This window comes from Myotis daubentonii, chromosome 7, assembly GCF_963259705.1.
Source record: "Myotis daubentonii chromosome 7, mMyoDau2.1, whole genome shotgun sequence".
In the NCBI taxonomy this organism is placed as follows: Eukaryota; Metazoa; Chordata; class Mammalia; order Chiroptera; family Vespertilionidae; genus Myotis; species Myotis daubentonii.
Genome location: NC_081846.1, coordinates 37,242,172 through 37,256,783, shown reverse-complemented (window position 1 = coordinate 37,256,783; position 14,612 = coordinate 37,242,172). Strand labels below are relative to the sequence as shown.

At 40.6% G+C, this 14,612-nt stretch overlaps 1 protein-coding gene across 1 annotated transcript in view; it reads right to left on the bottom strand.

Annotated features, from left to right (window-relative positions):
- Positions 1-14,498, bottom strand: part of SEPTIN2 (septin 2) — a 28,772-nt gene extending 14,274 nt beyond the window's left edge. The window contains exons 1-4 of the mRNA XM_059703866.1: positions 14,356-14,498; positions 11,829-11,949; positions 2,919-3,005; positions 2,053-2,176 (exon numbers count right to left, since the gene is read on the bottom strand). Coding sequence (XP_059559849.1) covers positions 2,053-2,176; positions 2,919-3,005; positions 11,829-11,949; positions 14,356-14,364 — 341 coding nt within the window. The 5' untranslated portion in view covers positions 14,365-14,498. The remainder of the gene's footprint in view (positions 1-2,052; positions 2,177-2,918; positions 3,006-11,828; positions 11,950-14,355) is intronic.
- Between the last annotated feature and the right edge of the window lie 114 nt (positions 14,499-14,612).

The following is a 14,612-nucleotide window of genomic DNA, read 5'->3' as shown; positions in this document are numbered from 1 at the left end:
AATCAACATCCAAAAATCGATGGGTTTTTTTATACGCCAATAATGAATTCTCAGAAAGAGAAACTAAACAAACAATCCCATTTACCATTGCAACAAAAAAATTAAAATACTTAGGAATAAACTTAACCAAGGAGACAAAGGACCTATACTCAGAAAACTTCAGGACAATGAAAGAGATAGAAGATGATATAAACAAGTGGAAGAATACACCATGTTAATGGATTGGTAGAATCAACATCATTAAAACGGCAACACTACACAAAGTATAGTATTCATAGATTCAATGCAATCCCTATTAAAATACCAACGGAATATTTCACAGAGTAAGAACAAATATTCCAAAAATTTATATGGAATGAAAAAGACCCTGCATAGCTTGCAGCAATTTTGAGAAAGAAAAACAAAGTTGGAAAAATCACAATACCAGTTTTCAAATTTATACTACAAAGCCACCGTAATCAAAACAGCCTGGTATTGGTACATGAACAGGCATATAGATCAATGGAACAGAACAGAGAACCCAGTAATCGACCCAAGCCATTACACTCAATTAATATTTGACAAAGGAGGCAAGAGCATACAATAGAGTCAAGAGAGTCTCTTCAATAAATGTTGTTGGGAAAATTGGACAGATACATGCAAAAAAATGAAACTAGACCGTCAACTTAACAACATACACAAAAATAAACTTAAAAGGGATAAAAGAGTTAAATATAAGTCGTGAAGCCATAAAAATCCTAGAAGATACCATAGGCAGCAAAATCTCAAGACATCTCTCATAGCAAGATGTTTACAGATACATCTCCTTAAGGCAAAGGAAACTAAGAGAAAATATACAAATGGGACTACATCAACATAAAAAGCTTCTGCACAGCAAAAGAAACCATCACCAAACGAAAAGAGAACCCACTGCATGGGAGAACATATTTGGCAATGATACATCTGATAAAGGGTTAATATCCAAAATATATAAGGAACTCACACAACTTAACAAAAGGAAGAGAAACGACCCAATTAAAAAATGGGCAAAGGACCTAAATAGACTTCTCCAAAGAGGACATACAGATGGCCAAGAGATTTATGAAAAAAATGCCCCCAAATCACTATCATCTGAGAGATGCTAATCAAAATGACAGTGAGGTATCGTCTCACACCTGTCAGAATGGCTACCATCAACAAATCAACAAATGACAAGGGCTGGCAAGGATGTGAAGAAAAGGTACACAGCTGGTGGGAATGCAGACTGGTGCAACCATTATGGAAAACAGTATGGAGTTTCCTCAAAAAATTAAATATGGATCTGCCATTTGACCCAGTGATCCCACTTCTAGGAGTATATCCTAAGAAACCCGAAACACCAATCAGAAAGAATGTCTATACCCCTATGTTCATAGCAGCACAATTTACAATAACTAAGTAGATGAGTGGATAAAAAAGCTGTGGTACATTTATACCATGGAATACTATGCAGCAGTAAAAATGAAGACTCTCTTATCCTTTGAGAAAGCATGGAGGGACCTGGAGAACATCATGCTAAGTGAAATAATTCAGTCAGAGAAAGACAAGTATCACATGATCGCACTCATATGTGGAATCTAACAAAATAAACTGATGAACGGAGTGGATCCAGAGACATGGAAGCATGGAACAGTGTGTGGAATCTCAGAGGAAGGTGGGGGAGGGTGGGTGGGTGGGAGGTAATCAACCAAAGACCTTGTATGCATATATGCGTAACCCATGAACATAGACAATAGAGTCCTGAAGGCTTGAGGCAGAGTGAGGGTTGGGGAGGGGTGGGAAGCCAGTCCCCTCCCTGCTTCCTGTTTTAGAGGGGGTCAACGGAGGAAAAAAGGGACACAAGTAATACTTTCAACAATAAAGAATTATTAAAAAAAATATACATCCTTAGATACTTGCTACATATAGCCACACCTTAAGCAATAAAGCTGTGCAATCATGAAAAAAATAAATAAAATAAAATATAGCAAAACAGGTGTTAATACATGCACAGCCCTCAACACTTCTGGGTGCCCATCCCTGTGGGGTCCGTACCAATCCCTGCAGTTGATGGCATCACCATAGCCGGGTGTGTCCACCACTGTCAGGCGCAGCTTGACCCCTCGCTCTTCAATCTCAACAGTAGAAGCCTCAATTTGGACTGTTCTTTCAATTTTCTCTAGAAAAGAAACAAACTTAGTAAGAGAATGTGCCTTAACATTGAGCCTGTTTGCAAAGAGATGAAATCTATTATCAAATGACCTGAAAGCCACAACCTCTCTGAGGAAGGTTTTCAGAAGGTAATATGAGGATTGTGTAAAAACGATTCCAGTGTAAGCAAGGGAAGTGTTGAAGCTAAGATTAAAGGGCTGCCCAGGAAGGTAAAAATGCCAATATTGAAAATTTTAATTTCTTTTCCTGGGACAAAGAATACATTTATGAATTCCTTTAAAATTGAATTCAATGACAGGGCTATATCTCTCCATTGTGGTAGCTCAGGTCCTAGGATCTATCTGTGCTTAATCCATTCACTTAATCAGCATTCACAGACACCAGTGTCCTGCACTGGGAACACTCAGAACCCCTGACTCCCACAGTAGCCTACTGGCTACACAGCTTTTTTCCACAAGATAACACTGTCACTTGATCCTCCCATCACACAGAGAACATAGGCAAGAACAATTTATGACACTGTATAGACTTTATAGATAACAAACTTGGAGAGGATGGATCCACGGATACGTTGTCAGTCTACAACCTGAATCCAAGGACAAAGGTGCAGCACACTCTTCCTTACCTAAATGACATTTTCCTTGTGTTTACAGCCAAACAAAAGCAAAAACTCAAGGCTGAGGCATCAAATATTAATTGTGCACTCTTAAACAACTTCTATGGTAAATTACACTTAGGAATTTTTGTACCTGCAGCTCCAGGTATGATTCTTTCTGGGTAAAGATCCGTCAAGAACAGGCTGTTTATAAGAGTCGATTTTCCTAGCCCCGATTCACCTTTAAACAAAAAGGAAGACATCATCATGGTATTATCCGGATGACCATCTGCTGAGAGTTTATGCTAGGCCTGGAACTGGGCTAAATGCCCCACAAACATCATTTTCTGGGCTCCGTACGACAACTATGAATTTGGTACAACTCTCCCAATTTACTGATGGGGAGATGGATGCTCACAGGTCAGACAACCACCCAGAGCAGGGCCTCAATTTGAATCCAGTGTGTGGGGCTCCAGAATTCATACACTGTAAGATCAGAAATGTGATCTCACCTCTTAACAAATATATGGAATGAACTCTGGAGGGGGCCTTTATATTTTAATAGAATTCAAAGTAGGTTTTCAATCATGAGTTTGCCAATCATTTAATGTGTCATATTTTCAGAAAACTGAACATATCTCCCCATCAATGTCAACAGCACTCACCACCTAAGCTGTGAGAACGGGACAGAAACGGAGATCCTTACATACTTTGACTTGCTGCAATCCACCCCCCCACTCCCCGCCCCCCCCCCCCCGCCCCGCCCAAGGAGGGAGCCAGTCCCCTCCCTGCTTCCTGTTTTAAACACCTCCATGTCCCAAACTGGCAATTGCCTATGTCAAGGTAACTCCCCCCCACCCCCACACTGTTGAGTGTAACATGACCAAGATGGGCGATATGTATTCATTCTAGCATCTAAGGAGTTAAGAATCCCTCTTCAACTACATATTCTGAATATTTAAAATTTAACTTCAAGGATTTGCAAAATACCAACAGTAAATCTTATATTTGAAGGAAGCATGAACAGATTCCATCACTTCATGGTTAAGTTATCAGCTACAGCTTAATTTTGTACAGAGAAGTGCTTCTGAACTCGGTGCCTGACTGTCTCTCAGGCATCTGGGTTTGAACCTCCCCCTGCTAAGTCCCATAGGACATGTGGAGGGAGCACATGTTTTAAAAATCATTGTTGTTGACAAAATCAAGAACACAAGAGTGAATGTAAAATGTGCAAACATAGAAATTAGGACTGAACTTCAATTAGACTTTAATTTTCACAGATGAAAAGGAACATCAAAAGGACAAAACTAGAATTACATGTTGAACATGTCCCAATATAGGAGCATAAAAAATGTGACTAAACGCATACTATCCCACCAAGTTATCCTTTTAATAAACTTTCCAGCAATCCCCCATATCTTTACCATGCTCAAAGGGGGCCTGATCAATATGTACTAAATCCTTTCCGAGTCCCTAGCAGAGGTCTGGGTGCTAGGACACAACAGAAAACAGGGAAGACAAGTCCCTGCTTCACGGAGCTTTGCAATCCAGTGGGGCAGATGACAAAGTTACCCTCTATCACCTGATGACTCATGACAGCTGAAAGGGGCTATCATGCAGAAGACATCTGAGCACAAGTGTCCGAGTAGAAGCAGCCTCTTTTAAAAAGCAGTACTAAAATCCTGGTGGCTGATGCTAAATCTTAATTTTAAGGGTACAAGTGATTATTTCACTTAGGATAGCTTTAGGGTAACATCTACAAATAATCTGCTAACTCAGAACATGATGCTGTCCTTGAGCTAAATTCTGAGTGCCCAGCTCTGCTCTGCTCCACTGTCACTGATCTCTTTCCTGTAGTGGGTAGTTTCTCTCTTTAAATGGGGGAAACACACACAAGAGATCTCCACCAGTATAAAGGCATCACCGTCCAAACTCTTTGCATAAAACATACTGGGTCCACAATCTTAATTAAATTAACCTGTAAAAGTAGTGACAACAAAGACTGGTTGGAATGGTGGTATTCAGTTTACAAAATGGCTTGTTAGCACCTTTTAAAAGAAAATATGCAGTACCAGGCACAAGGTGGCGCCACAAGATGAGAGAAAAGTGGCACGTGCTTTTACAATTCCACTGAGATCCCATCAGGCAAACTGTCAGAGGCTTCAGATTTTAATCTGAGGTTGTTGTTTTTTTAATCCTCACCCAAGGATGTTTTTATTAATTTTAGAGAGAGGAAAGGGGGGGATAAAGAAACTGATCAGTTGTCTCCCGTACATGCCCTGACCAAAGATCGAACCTGCAACCTTCTGGTGTATAGGACAACGCTCCAACCGTGAGCCACCCTGCCAGGGCTGAGGTTTTATTTTTTAAACCCCAGCTAAAAAAAAAATACCACCCATACATACGTAGGGTTAATATCCAAAATATATAAGGAACTCATACAACTTAACAAAAGATAAACAATCCAATCAAAAAATGGGCCAAGGACCTAAATAGACATCTTTCAAAAGAGGACATTCAGAAAGCCAAGAGACATATGAAAACTTGCTCAAAGTCACTAATCATCAGAGAGATGCAAATCAAAACAACAATGAGGTACCATCTCGCACCTGTCAGAATGGCTATCATCAACAAATCCACAAACGACAAGTGCTGGAGAGGATGTGGAGAAAAAGGAACACTCGTGCACTGCTGGTGGGAATGCAGACTGGTGCAGCCACTATGGAAGACAGTATCGAGTTTCCTCAAAAATCTAAAAATGGAACTCCCATTTGACCCTGTCATCTCACTTCTAGGAATATATCCCAAGAAACCAGAAACACCAGTCAGAAAGGATATATGCACCCCTATGTTCATAGCAGCACAATTCACCATAGCTAAGATCTGGAAACAGCCTAAGTGCCCATCAGTAGATGAATGGATTAGAAAACTGTGGTACATCTACACGATGGAATATTATGCTGCTGCAAAAAAGAAGGAACTCTTACCATTTGCAACGGCATGGATGGAACTGGAGAGCATTATGCTAAGTGAAATAAGCCAGTCAATGAAGGAAAAATACCACATGATCTCATTCACTCATGGATAATAAAGACCATTATAAACTTATGAACAAAAATAGAGACAGAGGCAGAGCTGCCTCGAACAGACTGTCAAACTACAGCGGGAAAGCTGGGGAGGGTTGAGGGGCGGGAGGCGGTAAGAGATCAACCAAAGGACTTGTATGCATGCATATAAGCATAACCAATGGACATAAGACACTGGGGGGTAGGGGAGGCTGGGGAATTGTTAAGGGCAGGAAAAAAAGGAGACATGTAATACTCTTTGTAATACTTTAAGCAATAAAACAATTGAAAAATAAAATAAAATGAACAAAAAAACCCACAAAAAAGTTAGGCCAAGCCAGGAATGGTAGGAAATAATATTTCTAACCTGGGGAAGATTCTATTCACATTTACTTTTGATTTTAATCAACACAAGACACTACTTCCTCAGTGTGTAACAAGGGCCTTTCCCGAAGGCCTCTGAAGGGCAGCATTCTGAGTGGCTAGGTTTTCTGCCCCTTCAAACAACTCCTGTCATATGCAGAACTCCTGAACCTATAATTAGGTTAGCATATTTTTGCTTAAGCCAGGTTTCATTTTCTGTGTTTACTCTAACACTCTTGTGAATTTGGTCACACTAAGCACCCTATTGACTTTCTATAAGGTAACATATTTGGCAATAGCCTTTATAATTTTAATCTTGCTTTTCTTATAAATTAAGCCACCATCCCAAAAAATTGTGGGAGCTAACAACTTGATATAAGTTATCACCAGCAGTCACCACCTAAGGAGACTCTTCAGCAGCATGGTCATCATGTTCTCTCATGGATGATCTTGTCTATAAACAACTTATTTCAAATTCCTTGCAGATTGCTGCCCAAACATGTGTCTTTCATTCCCATATGCTCTATCATTTTGTGAAGTTTCTCATTTCTTTAGAAATCTGCCATAATTTTTAAAAACTACACCTTTCCTCTCTTATAGTCTCTGACTTACAAGTTGGGTGTATTGGGATTTTCCTGATAGATACACCATTTTCTTGGGCTGCTAATAGTTAACATTTAAGTTTGGCCCTGGCTGGTTTTGCTCAGTGGATAGAGCATTGACCTGCAGACTGAAAGGTCCCAGATTCTATTCCAGTCAAGGACATGTACCTTGGTTGCAGGCACATCCCTAGTGGGAGGTGTGCAGGAGGCAGCTAATCGATGTTTCTCTCTCATTGATGTTTCTAACTCTCTCTCTCCCTTCCTCTCTGTAAAAAATCAATAAAACACATATTTTTTTAAAAAGTTTGTGGTTAACCTTCTAGATGTTTTTCACTACCCATCTCACCCTTAATGGCCCAAATTCATTGATTATGTATCATTTACATATACCTCAATTAAACATACAATGGGCACTCACTCAAACTTCACTCAAGATAGAGTAACTTTCTACCACTCAGGAGTCACTCTCCCTACCCCATCCCCACCCCCTGCCCCCAATGCATACATCAATCTGCTTTCTGTTACTACACATTGGTTTCAATTATTCTAGGACTTCACATACTTAGGCTCATTCACACCTGCTTCTATCTGGCTGCTTTTGCTCAGCATAATTAGCTTTGGAGATTATTCTGTGCTGTTGACCTATCAGCAGTCTGAATCTGTTTCCTGAGCAATGTTCCACCCTCTGGGTCCACAATTTGTTGACCTACCCTCCTGCTTTGTATCACCTATTTTTTGTTGTTAATCCTCACCTGAAGATATTTTTTCCATTGACTGTTTTTAGAGAGTAGAAGGGGGGGGGGGGAGGAGGAGGAGGAGGAGGAGGAGGAGGAGGAGGAGGAGAGAGAGAGAGAGAGAGAGAGAGAGAGAGAGAGAGAGAGAGAGAAACATATATGTGAGAGAGATACATCAATTAGTTGCCTCCCACACTCGCCTCAACCAGGGCCAGGGGTGGAACCTGCAACCCAGGTTCCTGCCCTTGATCGAGAATGGAACTCGCAATTCTTTAGTGTGCAGGCTGATGTTCTAACCACTGTTCATGGGCCAGAGCTGTCTCACCTATTACTTTCTCTTCTGCTTTCTTTTGGATTGAGCACTTTTTAATACTGTATTTTATTGAAGCTATTAGCTTTTAGCCAAATCTTTTTCTTTGGCCACTCTGCAGTTTGCAAAATGTACTTTAACTTTGGTCTTCCTTTAAGATGTATGCTGTCACTTCACATATATCATGAGAAGTTTACCTCAGCACCTTTCTAGTCACCCTCCTGTCTTTGCACTATCCATACCTTTATTATTTCCATGTGGTATACAATATTTTTGTTTTAAAGTCAGTTATCTTTAAAACAAGAGGTCTTTTATACTTACAACACATTCACCATTTCCAGTGCTCCCCCTTGTCAATCTGCAGAACCTCATTTAAAGTTTCCTATGGTGCAGGTCTGATAGTCATCAAGTCTCTCAGCTTATTTATCTGAAAATGTCTCTTTTATCATTTTTTGCTTTCATTTTAAAGGTTATTTTAGGTGAAAACTTATAGGCTGGAGGTTTTGTTCCTTTAGTATTTTAAGCTGTCATGCCACATGGTTTACGTTATTCCTAAGAAGTCGGTTATATAACTTCTTACCTTTGATCCTCTGTATGCAACGTTTTCCTTTCCCGCCCCCCCTGGCTACTTTTAAGATGATTTCCTGCCCTGGCCAGATTTACTCAGTGGTTAGAGTGTCAGCCTGCGGACTGAAGTGTTGTGGGTTCGATTCCTAGTCAAGGGCACACACAACCTCAGCTGCAGGTTCTCCAGCCCGGGGAGGGGCATGTGTGGGAGGCAACCAATCGATGTCTCTCTCTCAAGGTGATCTTTCTCTCTCTCTCTCTCTCTCTCTCCCCTCCCCTCCTCCCTTCCTTCCATCTCTCTCTAGAAATCAATGGAAAAATATCCTTGGATGAAGATAAAAAAGAAAAAAGATGTTTTCCTTTTTTGGGGGGCCTTCACCTGTCTGCTGTTCTTGGTATTTATTCTGTACAGTGTTGACTTTAGTATGGATGCTCTTGACTGCCTTATGCAAAATTTTTTAAATATATTTTTATTGATTTCAGGGGGTGAGGGGAAGAGAAATAGAAACATCAATGATGAGAGGGAATCATCAATCGGCTGCCTCCTGCACGCCCCACACTGAGGATAGAGCCCATAATCCAGGCATGTGCCCTGACCGGGAATTGAAACGTGACTCCTGGTTCATAGGTCAATGCTCAACCACTGAGCCATGCCACCTGGACTCGACTGCCTTTTTTTTTTATTCTGTAGTCTATGATTTACTGTTGGCCCATCAGAAATTTTTCATCTCAGATATTGCAGGTTTTTTTACTCTAAGTTCCATTTGGTTAGTTTTTGTTTTCTTCTATTTACCTCATTACATTCATGTTTTCCTTTGAGTACTGGAGTATATTTAAAATGCTTTAGTTCTGCCCTGGCTAGTTTGGCTCAGTGGATAAGAGTGTCGGCCTGTGGACTGGATATCCGATGTGGGGGTGTGCAGGAGGCAGCCGATCAATGATTCTCTCTCATCATTGATGTTTCTGTCTCTCTCTTCCTCTCTGAAATCAATAAAAATATATTAAAAAATTAAAAAAATACTTAAGGTCTTGTCTGCCCACTCTAGCATCACTGTCATTTCCCAACCTATATCTCCTGCCTGATTTCTCTCATTATATGCCACATTTTCTTGCTTCTTTGCATATCCAATAATTTTCTAGTGGATCCTAGATATTGTGAATTTTACACTGAAATGACTGCATTTTGATGTCCTTCTCTAATGCGTGAGTCTTCTCCCAGAAAGTAGTTTAATTGGTTCTTTAAGTCTTGTTTAAAAGTTTTATTAGGGAGTGTTTAAAACAGCTTTTCTGTCTGGTTTAACACAACTCCCATGTACTTTCTGGAATTTCTATGAATGCCCTAAATGTTCAGTGATATCCTCTCTGCTTGGCTGAAATTCTAATGTCTCCCAACCCCATTTCAGCTTTCTAACTCCATGCGGTCTCCAGTTCAGCTCACTCCCTTTGTGGCTACATTTTGCCCAGCCTTGTGGAATTTCAGTGTCAGCCAGTGTCCAAGGGAACCCCATGAAGATTTCTGGAGGCCTGGCTGTCTTTGGAACTCTGCTATGCTAACTCAGGATCCAGGTACTCAGGTTCACTTAATAGTGATCAGTCAGTCCTTCAGCTATGAGACTCTTGTGCTCTGACCAACTTAGCTCTCCCCAGGTACATGCCAGAAAGCTGGAATGACTTTACACTTTATGTAATTTGTTACCCTTCTCTCAGAGACTGAAGTCCTACACTGCCTATTGCAGAATGTCTTAGAGAAGCTGTATTTTGACCAGCCTTTAGTTATTCATGCCCTGACTAGTCTGGTAGCCGTTATTTCAGGGAGTAGCAAACGATGAACCTCAGTGCAAATCTAGCCTGCTACTTGTAAGTGAAGATTCACTGGAACACAGCAGAATTGAATGGCTCCACGAAAAACTGTATGGTTCACAAAGCCTTAAATATTCACTATCTGGCCCTGTGAATTATTTTATCATGGCAAGAAGCAAAAGTTATTGCCTGTTTTAGAATGCTTTAAAATGTAGCAACTGCGTGACAGATTACACTGAATCTCTCTTCCACCAGGAGCTTGAATCTGCATTATCTTTATCATGTAATTGTGATCCTAAAACATGTCATTATTCCCTTCTCTGGACCAAGGGTCTCACAATTTCTCTCATTTCATTTATGAACTATTCACCCGAAGAAACAATAATTTGTACTACTCATTATCAAACTACCTCCTCATTTTGAGAGAATTTTACAGTTATCAAGATTGAAATGTGATATGGTAAACAGAATTAATAGTTAATCAGTAGATAGTTAAGCCTGTAATGGTCATGCTGAAACATAATATATACCCATGAAAAAATATATGTGATAACATGAAATAATTCCAGTAACCATTCAATTTCAAAGGACTTTAATAATTTAAAAAATGTGTATAGGAAGAACTGTTACTTGTTTAAAATACATCCACCACAAAAATGTAAGCAACTGTCTTTTTGAGTATTAAAGAAACATACTTTTCATTAAATATGTGTATTTGTTATCTGTTAATATGTAAAACTCATAGGCCTAAACCAGCCTTGGGCAAACTACGGCCCGCGCGGGCCGGATCCAGACCGTACCCTTTTATGTAATGATGTTTACTTTGAATTTATATTAGTTCACACAAACACTCCATCCATGCTTTTGTTCCGGCCCTCCGGTCCAGTTTAAGAACCCATTGTGGCCCTCGAGTCAAAAAGTTTGCCCATCCCTGGCCTAAACCAATAATTAACATTTATTATTATTTCATGGAGTTTTTGGTTAGGAATTCTATGGAGGGAGGCAGGGGGTGTCTCTCATGCAGTAACAGTGAATGTCAGCCAGGATGGCTGTAACCACAGGTTTAATTGGAGCTAGAGGATATTTCTAAGATAGGTCACTACATGGCTACTGGCAGGCCTCAGTTCCTTGCCTTGTGGGACTTCGTTACAAGGTTGCTCGAGTGTCTTCCTAACATGGTGGCTGGCTGCCCTCAGAGTGAGCTAAGAGAAGGTACAAGCACAATGTCTTTTGTGACCCAGGCTCGAAGTAACAGACTTACCTTTCTGCAATGTCCTACTGGCTACACAGGTAAGCCCTATTCAGTATGGGAAGGGACTAGAGAGCTGCATGAATACCAGGAGGCAAGGATCACTGGGCAACATTTTGGAGGATGGCTGCCACAATGAGTAAAAATTATCACTACATATAAAGAAATGACAGAAAAGTTGTAATTTTACTATAAAGCAAAATTTTCTAAAAAATTCTCGCCCCTCCCTCCCCCTCTGCCAAATTCCCAAGTTATTTGATTCTGCCAACAAAGGAATTTTCCCTTTATAAGTCATGCTATTATTACACTCCACAGGTTGGGAAGGCAGATAGCCACATCTTTAATAAGCTTGAAAATAAAAGCTAATTTCTTACCGACCACCATTAGTGTGAACTCAAAACCTTTTTTCACTGATTTTCGGTGAACTTGGTTAGGAAGATTTGCAAATCCAACATAGCCAGGAGTTTCTGGATTTATAAACTGAGTTGGTTGTTGCTAAAATAAAATTTTACAGAAAAAAGAAAAGGGAGAGAAAATATCTTATCAATTGCTGATAAGACATAATAAAACTGTGACAAACCTAAGTATCATTAGTTCTCATGAATTAAATATATACAGTACATAAATAACACTTCTAAAAAGTTACTTCTATCAGAAAATTAATGGTATTCACCTAAGAACATTTATTTAAAAGAAAAACCAATCCAGTATTATTCTGTACCTATAATATTAACCTACAATTACATTTCTGTTAAACAATTAAGCAACACATAAAAGAAAAATGTATCAAGTGTGATGCATTTGTGAAAAGTATCCGGGAAAAAGTCTTCTCCCTTGCTCTATATTCCTAGCTCTTTGGAACAAGTCTTACCAAGGGTGAGTGAGGCAGGCAACTTGGGGGTAGGATTTTGAGTATCTACCTTTAAAGACCCAGAGAGAGAAGACTGAGAATGAGAGACATAGCTGACAATGTTAAGTGTCAATATTCCCTGACAGGTGGACACCTGATGAGAAATGACAGATGGGCATGGGACAAAGTAAGTAAAGCTGTAGAACTGGGCAGTGGCACACTATAAATGGGAGATCAAGATAAATTAATTAATTTACTTTCTAAATGTATATTCACATGTGTACACGAGTAATAAGAATATTCATAAGAAACTATCAGTGGTTATTTCTGGGTAAGAGAATTAATGGTTAACTTATATATTCTTACTGGTGTTCCACACTAATCTATCTATATATCTAAAACCCTAACATGCAAATAGACTGAACTGTGGAACATCCGAAAACTGGTTGCTATGTCGTGCAATATCCACCAGGAACATGGCAGGTGTCAGCCATGGCAGGATGGTGGAGCAGGTGAGCAGAGTGTCAGACCAAGGCGGGGTGCCGGTCACTGTCATCAGGGCAAGCTTCTGGTGGTTACTGAAAATTCTTTGCTCCCATGTGCCACAGTTCCGCCTGGTGCTTGCACCCGCTGCCAGCGACAGTCCTGCTTGCACCTGCTGCCGGCACTGGAGCTGCCATTCACACCCACTGCCGGCGCCAGCCCCACTTGCACCGGCTGCCAGTGCCTGGCGCAGGTCTGATCGCTCAGTGCCGTCAGCGGGTACGAGTGGCGGCTGCGGGCCCGGATTGCCTTTGAGGGCTTCTCCATCTGCCCTCCCCCACACCCCTACTCCCGAGGGGTGATCGGGGCAGCTGCCGCTACTTGCACCCGCTGCTGGTGCGGGCCCCAATCACTCTGGGCCCCAATCACTCTGCGCCGTCATTGGGAGCAGGGCTGCCAGCAGACAGGGAACCAGGGGCCGCGGCGGGAGGGGCCAGGCAGGGGTGCAGAGGATGGGCCCCTGTGCCCACCACAACCTCACGGCCCACAGTTCCTTTCAAGGTGCACAAATTTGTGCACTGGGCCCCTAGTATATATAAAAAGACTAATATGCAAAGTGTCCCCCTCGTGGAGTTCGACGCGGGAGAATGGGAGTTCAATCACTCGCTATGACGTGTGATCACCAGGGGTGCCCGAACATGGATGGGGGACCAGCAGCGGTAGGGCGTCGATGGAAGCAAGGAAGGAGGAGGTGGGGAACCTGATGGGTCCTGATCACCGGTCCAGGCCTAGGGACCCTACTTATGCACTTGGCGTCTAGTACTTGTATAAAAAACAAAAACTAGACTAGATGCTTATGCATCAGATACTAATACCCAAAGATTCAAAAACGAAAGGCAAAAAGAAAGAATACAATCTTGTAATTTTAACCACAAATTCTGCTTTCCTCCACGTCTTTTAAAACTAATTTATTTCAGGGCTCTGGCTAATCTGCAAAAGATAATATAAACCATTTATCAAGTTGAAGAGCCCCATCAATTTCATCATGATAAATTATTAGAATTTTAAATTATTATGTGATTAGTCTGCTGGGAATGACCTATGGAGGCTAATGGGTTGTTCTTGATGTATTTAGAAACAAGAGATTGGAAATCTGAGAGAAAAAAAGCTCAAAGCTTTTAGGACAATTAAATTAGAACATTGTCTTAATGAGTCAAATAGACCAGCTATATTAAAAATAATGAATCAGCTATACCATAGTTAGATCAGCTATATTAAAACATAATGCCTGGCTGGTATAGCTTACTGGTTGAGTATAAACACATGAACAAGGAGGTGCCCAGGTTGAGGGCTCAATCCACAGTAGGGAGTGTGCAGGAGCAGCTGATTAACGATTCTCTCTAATCACTGATGTTTCTCTCTCTCTCTCTCTCCTCCCGTTCTCTCTGAATTCAATAAAAACATACTTAAATAAAAATATCGAATCATAAATTTTGACTGTAAACAGATTTGAGACATAAAGCCATTTCTGCTTACACTGTGTAGAAACAGGAAGTATAAGTTCTTACCTTAGACATCTTCAGTGAAGTTCGTCAATCTGTAAAAGATACACAGGCATATATCCATAATGCATACACGTATTTAACTTAGCATGAATTGACGTGAAAAACACACAGTAAGGCATCAATAGCTTGTTCACCTCAGCTTCTCAATTACATCAAATACTTCCCCAGAAATGATAAAATTGTATCATTATAAAGACAAGTTAGATATGAATTAGTTCACAAAAGCAACCAGATATTTCTATGTATACATATATAACATC